At 35.1% G+C, this 20,047-nt stretch overlaps 3 protein-coding genes and 1 long non-coding RNA gene across 5 annotated transcripts; 2 read left to right on the forward strand and 2 right to left on the reverse strand.

The window, feature by feature from the left end:
- Positions 1-229: 229 nt before the first annotated feature.
- On the forward strand, positions 230-5,795 carry LOC102603873 (uncharacterized). Of its 2 annotated transcripts, none has more exons than XM_006353810.2 (6): positions 230-762; positions 1,288-2,068; positions 2,477-2,535; positions 3,484-3,612; positions 4,094-4,229; positions 5,257-5,795. In XM_006353810.2, the coding sequence occupies exons 2-6, from the start codon at positions 1,361-1,363 to the stop codon at positions 5,581-5,583; spliced, it is 1,359 nt and encodes a 452-aa protein (XP_006353872.1). In that variant the 5' UTR covers positions 230-762; positions 1,288-1,360; the 3' UTR covers positions 5,584-5,795. The 2 variants fall into 2 exon arrangements, with proteins under 2 accessions (XP_006353872.1, XP_006353873.1); XM_006353811.2 differs by having other exon boundaries at positions 230-744.
- Positions 5,796-6,513: 718 nt separating this feature from the next.
- LOC102604428 (probable prolyl 4-hydroxylase 12) lies at positions 6,514-9,928 on the forward strand. The gene is made up of 7 exons (XM_006353812.2): positions 6,514-6,682; positions 8,073-8,192; positions 8,443-8,500; positions 8,588-8,677; positions 9,046-9,103; positions 9,226-9,398; positions 9,491-9,928. The coding sequence occupies exons 1-7, from the start codon at positions 6,612-6,614 to the stop codon at positions 9,839-9,841; spliced, it is 921 nt and encodes a 306-aa protein (XP_006353874.1). The 5' UTR covers positions 6,514-6,611; the 3' UTR covers positions 9,842-9,928.
- A 1,034-nt stretch (positions 9,929-10,962) lies between these two features.
- On the reverse strand, positions 10,963-12,357 carry LOC102603638 (gibberellin 2-beta-dioxygenase 7-like). The gene is made up of 2 exons (XM_006353887.2): positions 11,983-12,357; positions 10,963-11,615 (listed from the first exon to the last, which is right to left on the reverse strand). Exons 1-2 carry the CDS (start codon positions 12,339-12,341, stop codon positions 11,018-11,020), a joined length of 957 nt encoding a protein of 318 aa, XP_006353949.1. The 5' UTR covers positions 12,342-12,357; the 3' UTR covers positions 10,963-11,017.
- A 3,173-nt stretch (positions 12,358-15,530) lies between these two features.
- LOC102604762 (uncharacterized) lies at positions 15,531-18,717 on the reverse strand. The gene is made up of 2 exons (XR_367733.2): positions 18,418-18,717; positions 15,531-15,909 (listed from the first exon to the last, which is right to left on the reverse strand). It is a non-coding gene; the product is annotated as an uncharacterized lncRNA (long non-coding RNA).
- Positions 18,718-20,047: the final 1,330 nt, after the last annotated feature.

Genomic DNA, 20,047 nt, shown 5'->3' on the forward strand with positions numbered 1-20,047 from the left:
TGTATTTCATTGATGTTGCAAGATAAGAGATATTTTTAAATTTAGTTAATCAAGTAAATAAGTGTTCACCCCTAAATTTGATGAGAATTTATGATGTATTTCACTCTTATTGCAAGATTAAATGTATTTTTAAATTTAGCTAATTAAGTAAATAAGTGTTTTTAAGACTATTAATTATTCAGAGATAAAACTAATAATTTACGGAAATAAGGCGTTTTCAATATTCTCTCTGTTTCAATCACAAAATCAGTACTCAAATTGAATGGGTTGTTCTGGAAATTGAATGTGTAGAGTTTCTCTTCTCGGTGTGAATTTTCCACCATAGATTTGGTTACTATAAAAGGTATAACAGGTTGAAATTTTGTTCCTTCAACCCTTTTCCAATGTTCTCTTGAGATTTGTCAGTTTCCCTTAAACCACTGCACTCTTGGAGATTTATGGAGAAACAGAGGTAGAAAAGGACATCAAAAACACCGTTCAGTGAAGGAGTAAATTTTATCATGGGCCTCTAAATACTCAATATATTAGCCGAGTCCAAGTTGACTTTCAACAACTCAGCAATAGTTGGTACACATGTGTCCTGATTTCATTTGATTATTTTAATTTCTGGCTCAGTTGTGGGGTGATTGCTATTGCTAAGAAGTGAGAATCCACAGCATTGACTTCAGAATTCTCATCAACACTTGAATCTGCTACTTGGGTGTCTCAAGTTTTATGCAAATTCTGAGGTTCAGTAGCCCTAAGGTGAATGATCCAATTTAGGTAATGTTTTCAATGTTGAAGAGTTAAAGGTGTTGTCTTTGTACTGTTATTTTCCCCTAATCATAGTTTATGTTATTGGGTATTAATGAAAATTTTAAATGTTTGAAGAAAGGATCTTTCTTGATGCATGTAGAACTTTCTTATTTAAATTTAGTTTTTTGGCTCAAAATTAGACACTCTTTGCATGCGATTTTTCAAGATTCATGGATTTAAATGATTCTTCATATGAATGTCATTGGGGGAATCAGTCTTTTCAGGCTGTTTAGAGACTTGTACTCTCAGTTTTGTGTAAGATTGCTGAGATTCTCTAGTTTCAAGGAAATCTTAGTTTACATCTGAAATGAGCTCAATTGGAACAGAGTGGATATTGAAGATTCATATAGCCAACCCCAACTAGTTTGAGATTTTGGCGTAGTTGATTGACTGATCATTGATATTTGTTTGAATAATTGTGATCTATTAAGTTGTGGGCATTGTGGCTTTTATATTTAGTTATCCTTATTATCTGCTATGTTGATCTTGCAGACTTTGACTATGCTGCTAGTTAGTCTCAAGGACATTCTTAATCAGCAGTCTAACAACTAGGCCATAGGCAATAATGTCCGTTCTCTGTGGTTTACCCCCTCTCCTTGAATGTGTATACGGTGTAGCTTGTGCCCGATGGGCATGGAAGCGGTGCCTCCATAGTGCAGGACATGACAGCGAAAATTGGAGTGTTGCCACGGCTGAAGAATTTGAACCTGTCCCTAGGCTATGCCGATACATATTGGGTGTATACGAAGATGATCTTAGACAACCTCAGTGGGAACCACCTGAAGGATATGGAATTAATCCAGATTGTTTAATTGTGAAGAAAAACTATCCAGATACCGGTGGTCGAGCACCACCGTATCTCTTATATCTGGATCATGATCATGCTGACATAGTTCTTGCTATTAGAGGTCTTAATTTGGCGAAGGAGAGTGATTATGCAGTCTTGTTGGACAATAAGCTGGGCAAACGGAAATTTGATGGTGGGTATGTTCACAATGGCTTATTAAAAGCAGCTGGATTGGTGTTAAATGCCGAATGTGAGATCATGAAGCAATTGCTGGAGAAATATCCAAACTATACCTTAACAATTACCGGACATTCACTTGGGTCAGGTGTAGCAGCGTTATTGACAATGGTGATAGCACAAAATCTTGACAAGCTGGGCAATATTGATAGGAAAAGAATCAGGTGCTTTGCTATTGCACCAGCTAGATGTATGTCACTGAATCTGGCAGTGAGATATGCAGATGTCATCAACTCCATTGTGCTTCAGGCAAGTTCTACATACATCACTTTGCACATTCTTAAGTCTTAACCACTCTAGATGGATACTCTTGGTGTGGAAGCATGTAGCTTTCTACATTTTGTAGTTTCAAGGCCTTGTCAATTTTGCTAACTGTCAAGTCTCATCCACTCTGCAATAAGCAGATCATGTCCTTTCTTCTGCCTGTGTACTCTCAGTCTTTCTTACAATGGGAGGTCGATTTATTGGCTTTGAAATCTGTACCTAGGAAGCAAGGGGTTTCATTTATTGTATATAATGGTTGCATTATCTTTCGATATCTATTTTGATGTCAATTATCAATGTCTACTGGTCTTTTAGTCTGCCTTTGAAGTTTTTCTCCCATTGTGTGTGCTGCAATTTTTTTCAATCTAACTCCATCTTCTCTTTCTTTATTAGGATGATTTCTTGCCACGGACAGCAACCCCCTTGGAAGATATATTCAAGTCACTATTCTGGTAAAACATAGTTAAATTTGATATTGTACTTGCTTTCAAAAGTCCATTACCTCACAGTGTTATTGAAGTAGAAAACGCAAAAAAAACTGTAAGGTCCGTTTGGCTTTAAGCGCAAGCAAAGTTGGCTTTAATGAAGAAAGACACAAATGGAGAAAAAAATACAAATTTGTATGTTTGTCCAAGACTATTATTACAAACATGAATTAACAAATATATGGTCAAAGAAACAATACTAATTCTCAAAAAAAAATATATGGTCAAAGAAACTGAAAAAAGATTATGATAAAGAGAAATATCAATTATTTGGCGTCGCCTCTTCAGGATTATGCTCATTGTCAAGGAAATTTGTGCCTTAGAGCCTTGGTGAAGACACTGCAGCGCTCGCTAAGCGACGCGAAGCGCTTAACATGTTTTTGCCTCCTTGCTTCACGGCTTAACCGTACCTTTGACAACACCATCCCTCATTTGGAATAAGAATTCTGATTCCTCATTTAGTTACTATCTTAAGAGGCACTGGATGGGTTGTGTCCCATCAACTAGGAAACTTGAGTCCTTCTCTTTTTTTGTTTCTACTTCCAGGTTTTGTTCATATCCCCTTCACTGTGTTTAAACCTCAGTTAACTTGGTAAAACTTTATGTTTGTGTGAAAATCCAATTTAGTAATTAAGGAAACAGAACCATGTTTTTGTAAAGTGTCATTACCTACAAGCTGTGGAAAGTGGAAACAACCTCTTGCAGAAATGCAGGGTAAGACTGCGTACAATAGACCCTTGTGTGTTCACCCATTCTCCGGACCCTGCACATAGCGGGACATTAGTGCACCGAGCTTCCCTTAGTATAGCAGTCATTAAGTGGAGGGTCCAATATTATAGATGCCTTTTTACATTCTAACGTTTGCTCTTCATGAATAACCTCATTTATTTTCATTTGCTTGTTTATTTTTCGCAGTTTACCATGCCTCTTATGCCTAAGGTGCATGAGAGATACATGCATCTCAGAAGAGAAGTTGCTCAAGGATCCACGAAGGCTTTACGCCCCAGGTCGCCTCTACCACATTGTTGAGAGGAAACCTTTTAGGTATTTTCAGACTTATAGGATGTGCTACATGAAATTGTTTCAAGTTGTTTATATAATATGGCCTGCCTATGTATGTGGAAAACATTTCTATGATGGTGCGTAAGAATATGCCTTTTTCTATGTGTGGTGTTTGGGCCAGCTTGCATACCTTGAATATTCTACAGTGTACCTGCTATTTCTACCAACATAGGTACCAGGTAATCTGCCCACCAAGGCTTGAATAAATGGAAATCACCTATTGTTTTTTGTCTTCGCGGGGATCAGAACCATTTATTGTACTTTTAGTTCTATACTATTATGTTTCTGTTTTGAGTAAAAGCATCTATTCCGGCAGGTTTGTCATAAAGACCACCAAAATGGTTTGCATAGTACAATACAATCAATAATGAACCATTTTACACTTCAGTGTTTTGTGGGCTACTATTAGGCACATGATTGCAACCTCTGATTTCTTTACTACCATGTTGGTCCATTAAAACAGATGTGGACGATTTCCACCTGTTGTGAAGACTGCAGTTCCAGTGGATGGGAGATTTGAGCACATAGTTCTCTCTTGTAATGCTACTTCTGATCATGCAATTATCTGGATAGAGAGAGAAGCACGAAGGGCCTTGGAAGTAAGTTGTCTGCACTTCTTTGACAACTGATGGCTTTTAATTCCAAATAAATTGTCTTTGTACTTTACACAGTCATAGCCTTAGTTTTACTTCTAAAGATGTGCGAGCTTGGCTGTAGGCTATCTGGAATAGATATTCCATAAATTCATGGTTTTGCGTATGCCTGCTGCATTCTGCAATAGACACAACAGAAATTTAACTGCTGCGCTAACTTTGAATTGAGATGGTTCAAAGCTCAAACTAGCACCAATATGTTCAGGAATTCACATCATGTGCTCTCCACCTTATCTTATCAAATGGTATTGTCCCCACTCCACCATCGTAGGGCACTTGTGATCTACTTCCATCATCAGTTAAGATAGTTAATCAGTGCAATCCTTCTTGACACTAGTTCATCACTCTTAAGGGTGGTTGAATACAAGTTGTAGCTCTCTTACGTCTTGATAAAGATAGGGTAAATTTTTTTCTCCGCACAAGTGGTCCATGCCTTTCACCTTATTAGTTGTTTCAGCACTAAGTTGTGAAACTTAAAGCAGCAACTGTGGTTGCATCTATTGGTTCCTTTAGCATGTGGATTGATGCGTTCTTGTAGTTAGTAGTACTTACGACTGTAGATGCGTTGAAGAATTTTAGCAACTTGTGAGCTCTTTGGAAATAATAAAGAGGATTTTACATTGCCAACTTTGACTTGCTTGGTATTGATGCATAGCATATTAATAGATTTATAAGATATTTAAATATTTATGGGAAGCTTTGGTAATCATTCATTTTTCTTACGCAACTATTGTCGCATTCAATTATGGTAATAGTTAGGACTTGAAATATGAGAGTGATTTGTTTTGAATATACTTTTAATGAACAGCAAGTATCTTGTGAATTCAATTGAATTGTAAAATGAATTTTCTACTCTATTCTATTATGTGCTCCAAAAGAGCTTTTGTTTGTATCTGTGTTACTGCACGGTAGGTGTTCAAGCTTAAATCGGTTTCAACAGTTCTTCACATTCATATTTATTTTGTGCATCCAGTTGATGCAAGAGAGAGATCATGTGACGAAAATTCCAGCAAAGCAAAAGATGGAGCGACAACAGACATTAACTAGAGAGCACAACGAGGAGCATAAAGCTGCTCTACAGAGAGCTGTCACCTTGGCTGTTCCAGATGCTTTTTCACCTTCTTATTACGGAACTTTTGATGAACTAGACGAAGAACAGTCTGATACATCAGTCCGGGATTCATCCCCAGGGTCGTCAAGTAGAAGCAAGACCAAAGATAACTGGGATGAACTGATTGAGCGTCTATATGAGAAGGATGAATCAGGTCATAAGATATTAAAAAGATCAAGATCCCAGTGATACACAATGTTGTAAACTCATCATTCTTTGATTAAACCATAATTCTTTTAATCTCATTTTGATTGACACTATGGTTCTTTCTTCTGTTTTTTTTTTTTGGTGTGTCAGCCTGTAAGGGCTTGTATCAATATAAATCTATAGAACTTTCAGAACATATGCTAAAATGGATGTATTTATTAGTCCTTTTTTTCTGTAAGATTATTATGTGTGAAGATTTTTTTCATGGAGAATTGCTAAATAGTTGAGCATAATGTGTTAATTTAACTGCTGAAAATATTTCTTTGCACTATAGGATGAGTGACACTGTATCTTATGCCCTGGACAATAATTTACACTATTTCTTTTGAAGTCTAACTTACGATATAATCTATAATTTTCGTCTTAGAGATAAAACATAATTGAAGAGCTCTAAAAAAATAACTTGTACCGGACAATAATTTACACTATTTTACTAAATTAAAGTTAGAACTTGACAACATACGTAAGTTCTAAACTTTTATACATTATTAAGGCATAATTTTTACACTAATGCAAATTCACTGTCTTACATGTGTGTCTCATGGGTAAAAAATTGAAACATCTATTTTATGGACAAAATCTATCAAGCAAAATAAAAATTCCACACTTCAGATAAAAGCAATTTGTATAAGACTTCTCTTAGAGGGAGAAAATATTTATACCAACCCATTTTAGGGCCATTACTATGATCAAGGATAATAACTCGGGTAAAATAGATAGAATAGTGTTATTTTACATTGATTTTGTGAAATAACAAATATTAATGACTAAGCATTTTTCAGACGACATATAAATAGTAACCAAAAAAATAATATATTTATGGATTGTTACTATTATGAAAGAAGAAACAGATGGCAGCATGTTACTGTGCCACGTACCATGAAGTTCCATGGTGGTCCTCAAGGGAGTGAGTCGAAACTTCACAGATCCCTTTGGAAATTCGAACAACCGTGTCAGTAAAACTCTGCATTTCCCCAAAAAGAAAATCTCTCTTTCGCTCTGTTACAACAATGGCGAACTTTCTTTGGGTTGTCATCTTCGTGGCTTTGGGGATCTGTTCCGAGCTTCTTTTCGCTGAAAAGTCAGTAAAGTTGTTCTAATTTCCCTGCATTTTATTAGCTTTGATTTCTATTGCTCTTTCAGTTATTGATTCCTTAATTCTCTATAGTAATCGCTACGTTGCTCATGATTTTTAGATTCAAACCTCTCTTGATCTGAGTTCTTTTTGTGATATAGATTTTATTTTGGTATTCATAGTTTTAAGGTAATAGCAGTACGATTGAGGTAATCATAAAAATCTTCATGTAATCCAGGTTGATTTTTCTTAATTAAATAGGGGAGTTTACAAATGCAGAAACTAGTTCTCTCTCTGTTTCAATTTGTTTGTTTGGTTTTGAGAAAGTAAAGAAAAACTTTTTGAATTTTGTAAAAGGGGTGTGTTTGCTAAGAAGGAAAATGTTTTCCTTGAAATCAACTGTGCTTCTCACTTATTTTCTAGTGTTTGGTAAGCAGTGGCGGATATATGAAGGGCTGTGGGGGTGCCACGCCACCCCCGAACTTCGACGGAAACTCTTTTATACATAGGTATATATATATATTATATTTATATAAATATAAAGCGTGCCACCCACAGAACAAAATTGACTTGGTGGTGCCCACAGTAGGAGGGCAACTTTAGAAGGTTGAGGTTGCGGGTTCGAATCCCATTTGGCACCCACGGACTCTAAATCCTGGATCCGCCACTGTTAGTAAGTAAGAAGAAAATATTATCCTAAGAGCATTTATATTTTATCTAGTAAAACATTATAGAGGCGGAATGGGATGGGGAGTGGGGATTCGGAGGTGGCAGGGGGTGGGATGGTCAAGGGGTGGGGATTGGGGAGGAGACAATACACTTGAAAATGTCACTTATGCACTTGTTTTCCCTACTTCCATTAGGGAAGTCATTTTCCTCATTTTAAGTAACTTGTTTTCCGAAAATGTTTTCCAAACCTCTTGACCAACCAAACAAAGGAAGATTGGAAAACATGTAGCAAAATGCCCTTTAATTCTGTGGTCTGAAACATGTTCATGGTGAAAGCTAAATTTAAAGAGTTTCCAAAAAAAACATCCTTTTTGAAACGAACAAAAAAGAAAAGTAAGCCAAAGAAATTGAAACGGAGAGTAGTATAAAGTGCCTTTTTCTGTTTTTCCCCCCTTAAAGTTTCCGTCTTTTGAGCTTAGAAGTTGGCAGCTTCTATGAGTGTGTCAAAAATGCTGATTTTTAGTATTGGGAGTTTGGAAAAGAACCTGATTTATCTTGTTGGCTTGTGGTTTTCAAGATAGACATTTTTCGACTGTACTGTAGAAGATATACTACTCAACTAGTTCTAAGGTGCAAATTATTAAATGTAAGAAGAGCAATGATAACCATTAATTTTGGAGTGATTTTAATAAATGGTGCTTTACATGATTACAACAATTTGTTTCAGAGGCCGAAAAGAATTGAGGGCTGAGGAGGTGAATGGGGATGTCATTATACAGTCGGGCCATCCTGTACGTTCTAATAGATTTGATCCCTCACGCGTCGTTCAACTCTCGTGGCGACCAAGGTCAGGTAGTCTATTCATTCATTAACCTTGTTACTTCTTCAATATGTTGTGGCATGTAAAGAGATTTTCAAAAACGCAGAATTCTGCATTTAAGTAAGTTCACCCAAAAAAAGGAAGAAGAGAAGTTTTCTCTGTTATGTTGGTGTTTTGAAGGCATGCTTGTTTGGCTTCCTGGTTTTCTTGATGAGATTACTTGAATAATTCTCTGTATGGACTATGGAGGAATAATGAACATTTTTTCTTGAAATAGGGTTTTCTTGTATAGAGACTTTCTCTCAGCAGAAGAGACTGATCACTTAATCTCTTTGGTAAATCAATGCCTCACAACTTGTACTGCTATACTTTTTCTTTAGAAAGTTTCTAAAATGTGTCTTCGCATGAATGCATTTTTATAGGTGCATGGAACGAGAAATAGCTCCACAATTGATAATGCTTCTGTGGATGCAGTGAAGTTTCCAACTATGGGTATTCCCTTAGATGCAAAGGTAAGTTCTTGTTATCTACATGGTTCTTTATATGAGCTAATGCTTCTTCAAAGCATAGATGTGACAAGCATTTGTATTATGTAGATAGTGTTTAGCCTTGTAGATTGAAGATATTAGTAGTTATGCATTAGGGTTCTATAAACTCTGCTTACCATGAGAATGGACTCCAGATATTAGTAATTATGCATTAGGGTTCTTTAAACTCTGCTTACCATGAGAATGGTCTCCATGCTCACTGAATTTGCTGGCAGAAAGAGCAGTTCATGCTTGATAAAACACTGTACTCAGTACTCATAACATGTTTCTTTGTATTGCTCTTTAAATTCTAGGATCCTACTACTAATGTTACCTTTATCAAAAAATTCTAGGATCCTACTTCCTCAAGGATCGAAGAAAGGATCTCAGCTTGGACCTTTCTGCCGAAAGGTAGTTTTCATTGCCAGACATGCAAGTTTCATTTGTTTCTTTCTAGGTACCCCTCCCAACTGAAGGTTTTGAGTCTGCCTTCTCAGTGTTGTATGACTGACCGCTATCATCCTTGCCTTCAGGAAACAGCAAGCCGTTGCATGTTCTGCATTCTGAGCGTGAGAGTTTAAAGGGGAATTATGGTTATTTTGAGAGGAACTCCACACTCAAGTCCAGCGAACCATTAATGGCGACTGTCATTTTGTATCTATCAAATGTGACACAGGGTGGTCAGATCCTCTTCCCTGAGTCAGAGGTAAAAGAGAGTGCTTTGTTGTACTTTTAGTTCCGTAATGACATCTTTGTTGTTTGTGCTTTTATTCTAATTTATTCGAACTCCTGGTGCAGAATAAGATATTGTCTGACTGTACGAAGAGTAGGGACTCCCTGAGACCAACTAAAGGAAATGCAATTGTGTTCTTCAATGTCCACCTCGATGCATCCCCTGACAGGAGTAGCTCCCATGCAAGATGCCCTGTTATTGATGGTGAAATGTGGTATGCCATCAAATTCTTCTATCTCAGAAGTATAACTGTACAAAAGGATCCACTACAATCAGATGGTGACACCTATTGTACCGATGAAGATGAGAACTGTACTCGATGGGCTGCTACTGGAGAGTGTGAAAGGAATCCTGTTTTTATGGTTGGTTCTCCTGATTATTATGGTACATGTAGGAAAAGTTGTAATGCGTGTTGATTCTTTATATAACGATTATATGTACCTTTACTGGCATTGTTTGGGACAAAATCTCGTGATTAATATAGTCTGGAATTATTATTTTTTCTTTTCTTTTGCCAACTATATTGTGCAAGTGTAGCATACAAATAGACTGTTGGCTCTTAGCTGCTGAAAACTTGGCCTTTCCCCTGCAATAATCAGTGACATTACTTTTTTTCTAAGAACAAGTCCCTCAGCTGCCAATAAGAGAATTTTGCCTAAATTCTCTTGGTTGACTAATTATATTCTCAAACATTTGATGGTCTAGTAGGTTTTTTCTTCTTCCAGGTTTAGATGCTTCATTTCCAGCTAGGTTGAGAAGGCCTATTTTATCATTTGCTATGTCTTCTCTACTTTTGTATTTTCTTTCTCAAACTGCTTCGGATATATGTTATTCGATGCAAGGCTCTTTTGGAACCAATCTCTCTACCTCCGTGAGGTAGAGTTAGAGTTGATCTGACTTGCGTACTGACTTGCGTACTGCATATGCTCTACCTTCTCCAGACTCCACCTGTGTGATTTCACTGGGTATGTCGTTGTATAACTAAACCTCATTCAAGAATGTGTCTGGTGACCTCTAGAAGCTGCAAAAGGTCAAACATAACTGAGTTGCCACCAACTAAGTCGAAGCAAACTCATGTGCCGCCAAATTGGGGAAAAAGAAAGGATTTATGTTATAATATAACAACTGTCCAAATAATTTGAACTAGCTGTGTAACTCAACATGTTAAACAAGTTGCTTATTTTATGTTAGAATATGTTGTGCTTGCTATTGCAGATAATTTGATCTGATGGTATAAAAATACTTTACACGTTTAGTAATAATAACATATCCAGTGAAATCCCACAAGTGAGGTCGGGGGAGGATAGAATGTACGCAGACCTTACTACTACCTTGTGGAGGTAAAGAGGTTGTTTCTTAAAGACCCTTGGCTCAAGTGCAACAAATCCAGGTACAAAAAAGGAGACAGTGAAGAGAACTTTACACGGTTAGTAACATAGTACTTAAACTCAAGAAAAGAAGTATCTGTATATAGAATTCATAACTAGGACTTTGAAAGAGAAGAACAAACAACTTCCATTACCAAAATAGTATAATTGTTTTTAACCTCACTTATACAAAAGAAAATGCTACAAATCAAGTAACCAAGACTACTATTTAGCTGCAAAATGTTTGACAGTGAAACCAACTTTCTCAAACTTGCCTTTCTCATTGCTTTCTCTAAACTTCAAATAATCAGCACAAACAAAAGGCTTATAGACCTTCAAATTTCCCTTCCCCACAATCTCTTGTGGTGCAACAATCAGTTTCTCATCTTCAAAGCACCAAAAGAACGCGATGGAAAATCGACTCACAGGCTCTTTCAGGACAACTCTGTGTTCAGATGACCTCAATTTCCCATTACTCCAAGCCTGCAAGAGATCTCCAATATTCACAACAAGTGTGTCTTGGCAAGGATCAATATCCATCCACTTGCCTTCTTTGGATCTCACTTGAAGTCCACCAACTTCATCTTGATACACTATTGTTATGCAGCTCATATCAGTGTGCATCCCTAGCCCTTCAACTTTTTCTTGTACATTTTCCGTGCTTTCGGGTGGAGTATAGTTGTTTACTCTTAGATAGCCATGACAGTTCTTGAATTCCGATGCAAATTTTTGCTCAAATTCAGGACCTAAGCTCATCAGTATGACCTCAACAATGCTTTTGGACACTTCTACCATTTTTCTCCCATATACCTCCATTGCATGACTGCAAAGGACAAAAGAAAAACATTAAAAATGCTAAATTCTTACCAGAGTGACTTAAGTCATGTGGTCAAGCAATCTTAAACTAATGTTTATGATGTATGCAAGAAAAGCAGAGTATTTCTTTCATCAATAATAAAAACAAAAAACAAAAAGTGTAGTGTTAAGTGCATTCAATGGTGTGGTCTAGGAGTCAATGAAGCTTGTGAAAACCAAGGTTCAAATCCTATTAGAGACAAAAATCATTTGTCAAAGCTTTGATGGACAGAGTTACCTGTACCTGGTGCTTGTTTTAGGAGGCAACAAGTACCTAGATGAATAGTCGAGATACATGCAAGTTGGATGTAGTGTTTTAAGGTTTTTGATTTTACCTGAATTCTGGAATTGACTGGTTGATCAGGGCTTGGGAAGTGCTTTGTGCAGAAGCAAAGAAGTCAGGTCCAGACACCCTGAGGCTTTCAAAGAAAGGGGAAGCAATGAAGTGAGGAGTATAGGTTCTTATATTTGATAAAGGTCCAGCATTGAGCTTTACATCACACGGGAGATCGAAAATTTGGTTAGAAAGGAAATGAAGTTGTTTACATAAGTCTCTGGGAATTCCATGGTTACTGATGTGAAAAAAGCCCCATTCTTTACAAGCTAAAGAAAGGGACTTGAGGGAATTTGATGAACTCAATGGCCTCGAAATGTCGAAAATGGGAAGTTTTACTGAAGTCTGAGACTCAGACATGCTCAGGAGATAAGTTAGTTTCTTCTGTTTAGTTCTTTCTGTTGTGTTTATGTATACTTATATAGAAGGGCAGCTATCTCTTGGAAAGAGTATCCCTTCAGTTAACTATGTATAAACTATTAGGCGAGTCATGCTTGGTTGTATTCATTCTTGTATTCATTCTGAACTCACTGACTCTAAATCCAATGAATTTGTCTCTTAATTCGTTTGGTTGGGAACAAGTTATCCCGGGATAAGTTATTTCACCATGTATTCAATGACACTATGGAAAAAATGGTGAGATAAATAATCCAAAAACTGCCTAATACCTCCAACCAAACGTGATATAATAATACCTTATGCCTCACATCAAAAGATTCTGCGTCATAAGTCTCAATTGCTACATTAGGGATGTGGAAAAGACAGATGTGAAAACAAGTAATCCTTACAGAGAAATGAGAATAAATAATTATTGCAGAATATAAGGCATGTAACGTGTACTTGAAAATAATATTTTGCAAGCTACTAGTAAGTATATTACTATGACATTTTGCAATTTATTAAGGTTTGACAATTTCTGTTTAGAGTTTGCCGACTCTAAACCCCCCCACCCCCACCAACCACCACAGCACTCCTTTATTTTTTTCAAAAAAATAAGGTCAATGAAATTGGAGGATGAATTTAAGACACTGTAAGCCATTAGGAGGCAACAAGCACATTTGATGGAAGAGTGCTTGTTATAACGGAAAAATACGTTAGTAAAGATGTTTACATCGAATTAAACAATTAATCATCGTAATTACTTTTTAAAAATAAAATAAAATACATATCACCTAACTATAGCTAAATTATGTGCAAGATCAATGTCGCGTAATCATTTATTTTGATATCAAACATCGGGTGTAAATAAATTTTTGTCGAATTAAAATTGGTGAGGTGTTTTTTTGGTTTTCTTCAATGTCAAGGTTTGACTTGGTTAACTCGTGATTCATGACTCTGTCGAGCAAACACGACAATTAAGCAAAACACATATTTTATATGCAATCGAGGACATTGAGCCATTTTTTTTCCCTGTTCCCATAGACCCCTGATGACATATTTTATATTTCTTCTCTTTATTCTAAGAAAGGAAAAACCAATTAGAAGTGAAACATGATAGACTATGGTGAGTGGGGATATTTTTTTTTGAAGGATCAATCTTTATTTTTTTTAATCAAGAAAGATAAATATTAGTATTAACTAGGCATAAGTATTAGGGATGGTTGGGCGGTGGTCAGTCTTGACCTAAGGGGTCAGTATTACACAAATAGTTACAACTTACACAAGGATCAATTTACTTGTGTTTGAGTTCATTTGATTAAAATTGAAGTTTCTGTATCTTCTAGAAGAAAATTAAGAACATTTTTTATGGCAACTTCTCAAGGAATAGAGGCACTTGACAATGTACTTTTAAATGACTTTATAATCGTAGATATTGAAAAATTGTGGGACTCTGCAAGCTGCAAGACGTGTTCAATTTTAGTTGGGATTCGTGTATTAGATTCTAGTTAGGATTTTTAGAGGCTGCTCAATCTTAAATCTTAGTTCATGCTTATATAAAATGTATTATATTCCCTGGCATCTCGATTATTTCACAAATTCATAAAATATTCATAAAGAGATCAAATCTAAATCATCCTAATTTGAGAAATACACCACTAACGGCCTGAAAATCAAGGGAGGAGCAAAATTGTGCCCACACTATTTATCAATAAAATATGTTTCTTTAGATTTTTATTTATGATTGATTTATTTTCCAAGTATTTAAAATTTGTTGCAAACAATAATATCTACTCACTATTCTCTATGTCTCAGTTGTTCAATACTTTTGTTTTAGATGGTCCAAAAGAGTAACATCTTTTTATATTTAAAAATAATTTAGCTTAGAATTTTCATTTTACTCTTAATGAGATGATTTATAATCATAAAGATGTCTAAAACTTGTTTTAGACCATAAGCTCCAAAAATCTTCGTTTCATTTCTTTCATTGTGCCAAGATAAACACTATCATATAAATAAAACAAAAGGAGTAACTATTTTAGGTCACAAGAGAAAGAGGGGGACCGTTGGACTAGATCCATCAGCAACAAATTCCACATACAAATAGAGTCGGAAAGATACACCAAAAGCTTCAAGATTGAGGTCTCAAATTTGCATACGAAATCCTATTTTCCCCCTCAGTCAAGCGCGTGAAAATATTGTCTTCGATGAAGGAATATATCATCTTCGAAAGAAGATATGCTAGAACAAAAATCTTAAAAAGTGATAATATTGTCATCGATGAAGGAATTGTATCATCATTGAAAGAAGATAGGCTAGAACAAAAATCACTTTTTAAGAGGGTCATTTGCACTTTTACCCTGGTCGTCTTTAAAGTTTACCTCTCAAAGTAAATGAATTTATTTGCAACGTATAAAGTTATATTTTTGCATCATAATATTCCACGTGTTATGCCCTGCGTCTAAAGGTGTGTATCGATCGATTTTAAGTATTATTGATTCAATTTATTGGGTTTTAAATATGCTGAACCGATAATCAAACCAATAAGATATTTGTTATTGGTTTTCAGTTTATCGGTTTTTGGTCTTTTAACGATTCGATTTTCGGTTTTAACCAATAAAAAAATGCTTTCAAAACAAATATATGACTTATCCAACAATTTGACGCGAAATAAAAAAGAGAAAGATCAAATTACTCATTGAGTGCAAAAATTCTGCTTAGTGTAGTAAAAAGTATAGCAAATACTCACAATTTACAACCCTAACCATTGCCTAACCCTCGTCGTCGTCGTTGCAAACCTTAGGTTTTGACGTTGTCAACCTAAACACTTAAGTAACACTAAAACCTAAAGGATAAATGCAGAGAGTAGAGTTAAGTAGTTTTAATTGTGTAGGGTTCTTATACTCTTAATAGATTATTAGTTAACTCAATAACCCAATATTAAAAAACCAATATCGAACCAATAACCCAATAATATTTTTTTTGTAAAACCATAAAATAACCGTTAACCCAATAACCCAATAACAATAAACCAATAACTCTTTTTTCGATTCTCGGTTTTTGCACACCCCTACCTGCGTCCTTAAAGAATCTATGCCCGCTAGACATAAGTTCGATTTCAAGGGTAAAAATTAAAAACTAGCTCATTTAAAGGGCAAACACAATTCCTTCTTTTTTTGTCACTAAATTTGCCACTGGAACTTTAAATTACTCAGTTCTTCATATTGTGACAGGAAATACTTGCATGTACAAACTAAAAGCAGCCAATATAATCTTCAACTGCTCATCCACCAACATTTTGTTTTCCTCATTAGTTCTCTTCTTTGCTACTTATCACAAACTACAAATTTCTGGGAGAGTATCTGAAAAGATATTAAAGCTGAAGAAATAGCAAAGATAAGAAACCTATATCCTTAATTGAGGAATGTTACAAACAATGTGGTGACTTACACTTGAATCTTCTTTCTGGTTTTATTACTGCTAGCAGCAAAAGACACGGATTTCAGTCCTCCAATCTTCGTTCAAGTTGCTTACTTGAGGTCCTCGACAACTGCAAAGCGAAGGTAAAAGTAATTTACCTAGTACTCTAATATATGAAGATCATTTTCTTAAACAGGCTTGGTCACTTGTCAATTTCATGTTATTGCCTTCCTACGTGCGTATCTTTTTAACAAGAAAATGATCAGTTTGTCTGGATATAAGGGGATAAAATGAAATCAGTTGCAATGTGAAGTGAGATTTAAGTGTAAATTACACTCTCATTTTGAGAAACTCACATACAAATATACATACTTTTGTCAAATACACAAACATTCCTAAATCATAGCTTTAATGACACATAGGCGGCTATCCAAAATGAAATAAAGAAAAAATGGAACATCAAAGAGAACACTGAACCCTGACAGCTGAACGTCCAGAAAGATTGATTGCAGTCTGCTTAGGAAGAAAGCAAGAAAAGTACTGGACATAACAAAGCTAGCTAAAAATTAACTTTGAGCACTAACTGAGCTGAAATAGCAATCGGGGCTTTGTGATACTTTAATATGTTTCTCTTTTTTTTTTATCTATATATCACTACTTCATATGCACTCGTATGTGAGAAATTTAATAGATACAAGTGGTGATTCAGATATGGGACTTCAATAAGTATCCAACTGTCAAGCAGATCTACGCATTATGGAATTTTCAGTTAAAGAAAAAATAAGTGTGCGACATGCAACACTTGCAGCTATGGACACTCTCCAATCTGGTATATACATGGCAGTTACTGTATTATATCATTGGATGAGGAATTACTAACTTTATTTATATATTTAGGTCAACGACATGCCCTCTTCTCAAGTCCCGATTCTTTTGACCAACCATGTGAAGTATTTTGTCAATGGGTGGTGGTAAGACTCGAGCTCAGGACTTACTATGATCTGACACCATATTTGAGTGAACCGTTTCCATTTAAACACCTAAAGTGTTGCGGAGGAAATTATTTGTTCAGGTCCTCAGCAATGTCACAACTTGAAAGTTAAAAAGTATGCAACATTTGCTGCCCCAATATAAGCCATTAAATATCCATAAATCCAACTAAGATGCATGCATCTCACACCAAGTCCATGTGATTACAGGACAGTGGCTATAATTTATAAGGAACAAAGACTAAACCTGCAGCAATAATTGAAGTTGCCTGACAGTCATTAGGAACTCCCCACCCAAGTTGGCAAATTACCAATGCATCTAAACCACTATCTGTTAAAGTAATATTATGTCGATACCTAGACATCAGATAACTAACAAGTGGTTCAATTTTTAAGTCACTAGTCTAAGCAGTAGCTTGTGGGAAAGTTCCCTTCACATAAAATATGAGCATACAAAAGATAATGATCGAATTACCTATGGTGGATGAGGATAGAGCAAGCGTTACTTTGTAAACTTCACACTTCTCAACATCAAACTTTTCCAGTACAATTCTTTACACTTGCTTTTCATTCACAGTACCACCATAATTTTAGCTTTATAAACTTGGAATCCAGGTATTGGGAACACAATGATGCTAGGATAAGCCAATATATCAGAATGGTAATATAACACCTAGTCCTTGACAGTATCTATGAGCAAACAAATCAATTGTACCCCTCCAACTTCTGTTTCCTCTAGGATCCCTAATTTCTAGATCAGTTAATATTTATGAATCATTAACGACTAATCAACAACTGACAAGGTTCTGCTGAACCTACCAACAATGTTATTTTACCCCTAAAGCAATATTTATCAACCCTCTGAAAATCTTGTTTTTGTTTTCTTTCCAAAGGTAACTCTTGAAAGAAACTCATACTAAAGCGGTAGAGCCTTATAAAATCATTCAAGTCATACACCAATTTCTGTTGGCAGACAAAGGTATCCAAGTGTACTGAAGGGGGTTTAATAGATCCTCTTTACAAGCTACACTTAGCAGATAGGATAAAAACAAATTCTTTTTTATATACTCCTATCATCATATATATAAATTTCAACCAAAAAGGCTCAATGCATTCACCCACTGTGCAAGTTTGCATTCTTTTCAACCCTCTTTTGAGAATTCCTGGCTCCGACATTGTTGGCGAAGTCAAGGATTACAACTAGACTCGTCCAAACATCCATAATACACATAAAAAGTCTCTTTTTCCCTAGTATAAATCTGAGACATCGATCTGTACGGAAAAAAAACTGACCATTATGTTTACAAGAACAGGTTTTTTCACGTTAGCTCCATCCATGAGCACAATTACAAACACTTATCAAAGCAGCAAGTTGACTTGAAAGAATCTTCTTGCAAAGTAAACCAAACCCATTTCACCATTTGTCCAACACAATTAAAAAAGCTCAATATTTTCATAGAAAACAAATCTTTTAGCATTCAAGTTCGAAACTTTATCAATGAAAAAGAATAACCTCCAATATTGCATCGTTATTGATTACGACAAAAACAACCTAATTGCAAGTAAAAAAGCAATAACTCGAAGGAAACAAAAAAAGTTAACAATACTAAAATTTCAGGATTTTGTGATGACAGGATCAGAATCCGCACCGGAATTGAGCTTTGGTGAAGAAGAATTAGAATTGTTGATAGAGCAAGATGACCTAAATGCTTCAACATGAGACTGACATTTCAAATAGTCGCCTTTATTTTCTTCCAAACACTTCTTCAGAGCCTCCACATCACACGCCGTCTTCCTCACAAACTTGTTTTCCTTCTCCGTTTTCCCCTCCATTTTTTCTCTACAGCTCCACTTCCTCCTTTGTATTTTTCACGGAAAAAAATTCACAGAGAAAACTGAGAAGGAACTCTTCTCTGAAATTTGCTGGATTGGACTTTTTGACATATGCTCCAAACCCGAACCAGCCCAATATAAAACTGAAAAAAAATATGACAAAATAATGTTTGATCTTTGGGGATATTAAATAAAAAATTTATTTAAAAAATTTAAGTATGAGTTATGTATAATTATATTTTTTTTATAAAAGATATTTAGAATTTGAATGCATTTTTTCATTACAATTTATATTCCTTAATTTTTAAAAACTAACAAAATCACTTAATTTGACTTATTTAATCATGAAATAGAATTATTTTTATATTAAAAGATCTAGGGTATAAGTTGAAGAAATAAATAATTATAGTGAAAGTGAAAAAAGTGGGAAAAAAATAGGAATGAAAAATTCTCATGGCCAAACAAATTTAGGGTGTTCTGAAATTTTAAAAACAATTTCAAGTCGTATTTAAATTTTTCATGTTAAACACTGATTTTTAAATAATGTAAAAGAAAAATTTTAAAAAAAAGTTACTACCAGATCGGTCCTAGAAAATGTGGACAAATCAGGGGACGCTTACGGCTTTAAACCCTTAAAATTAGTTTTAAGCGATTTTTCCCGCTAAGTTCGTCAAAAATGAGTATATTTAATGTCTTTAAATATGTAACAAACTTCTATTCTATATTTTGATTACTTATGTTAGGTATACGAGAGAATTAAGCTATGTACTTCTCACCCTTTAGAAATGACTATGTATGAAAAAATTAATATTTAAAAGTGAAGAGTATAGGTTAAATATGAATTCAATACGTGAATAATTAGAGAATGACACGTGACAATGCAAGTTTCATGTTAACTAAGGCGACTTTGACCAAGAGTCAAAGAAGTGCATAGTCAATCCACTCAAAGCTCACTGTCAAAGAAGTGCATAGTTAATCCACTCGAAGCTCACTTTGAGGTTAACATAAATCTATTGCGCCGATTTGAAATTGCTTCACTCCGGAGTTAAGTATATGATATCCAATAATTAAGAATGACAAAATAACTAGCTCCAAAAAATTTAAAATTTGTTATAACAATCATATATTTTTATAAATATTCATGTAAATAACATAAGCAACGCGTGAATAATGATCAAACTATTATTGATTTTTTTTTTATTCAGGACTAGTACTCATAACTAACCTTACTTGCACCTCATCAGTTTTTCATTACTACTACTCATTAGCTCTTGAATTGAACATAAATAAATAACTAAACGCTCTTTTCCTTTAGTCAAATTGCTTATCAATTCAATCAGAAATATCTGAATAAAAATATTCTCTCTTTTATTTTATTGCCCATTAACTTAATGTTATTTGCTTATTTTCTTACCTACATAAATAAATTTATAACAATTAGTGTTT

Source organism: Solanum tuberosum, unplaced genomic scaffold (genome assembly GCF_000226075.1).
Source record: "Solanum tuberosum cultivar DM 1-3 516 R44 unplaced genomic scaffold, SolTub_3.0 scf00159, whole genome shotgun sequence".
NCBI lineage: Eukaryota > Viridiplantae > Streptophyta > Magnoliopsida > Solanales > Solanaceae > Solanum > Solanum tuberosum.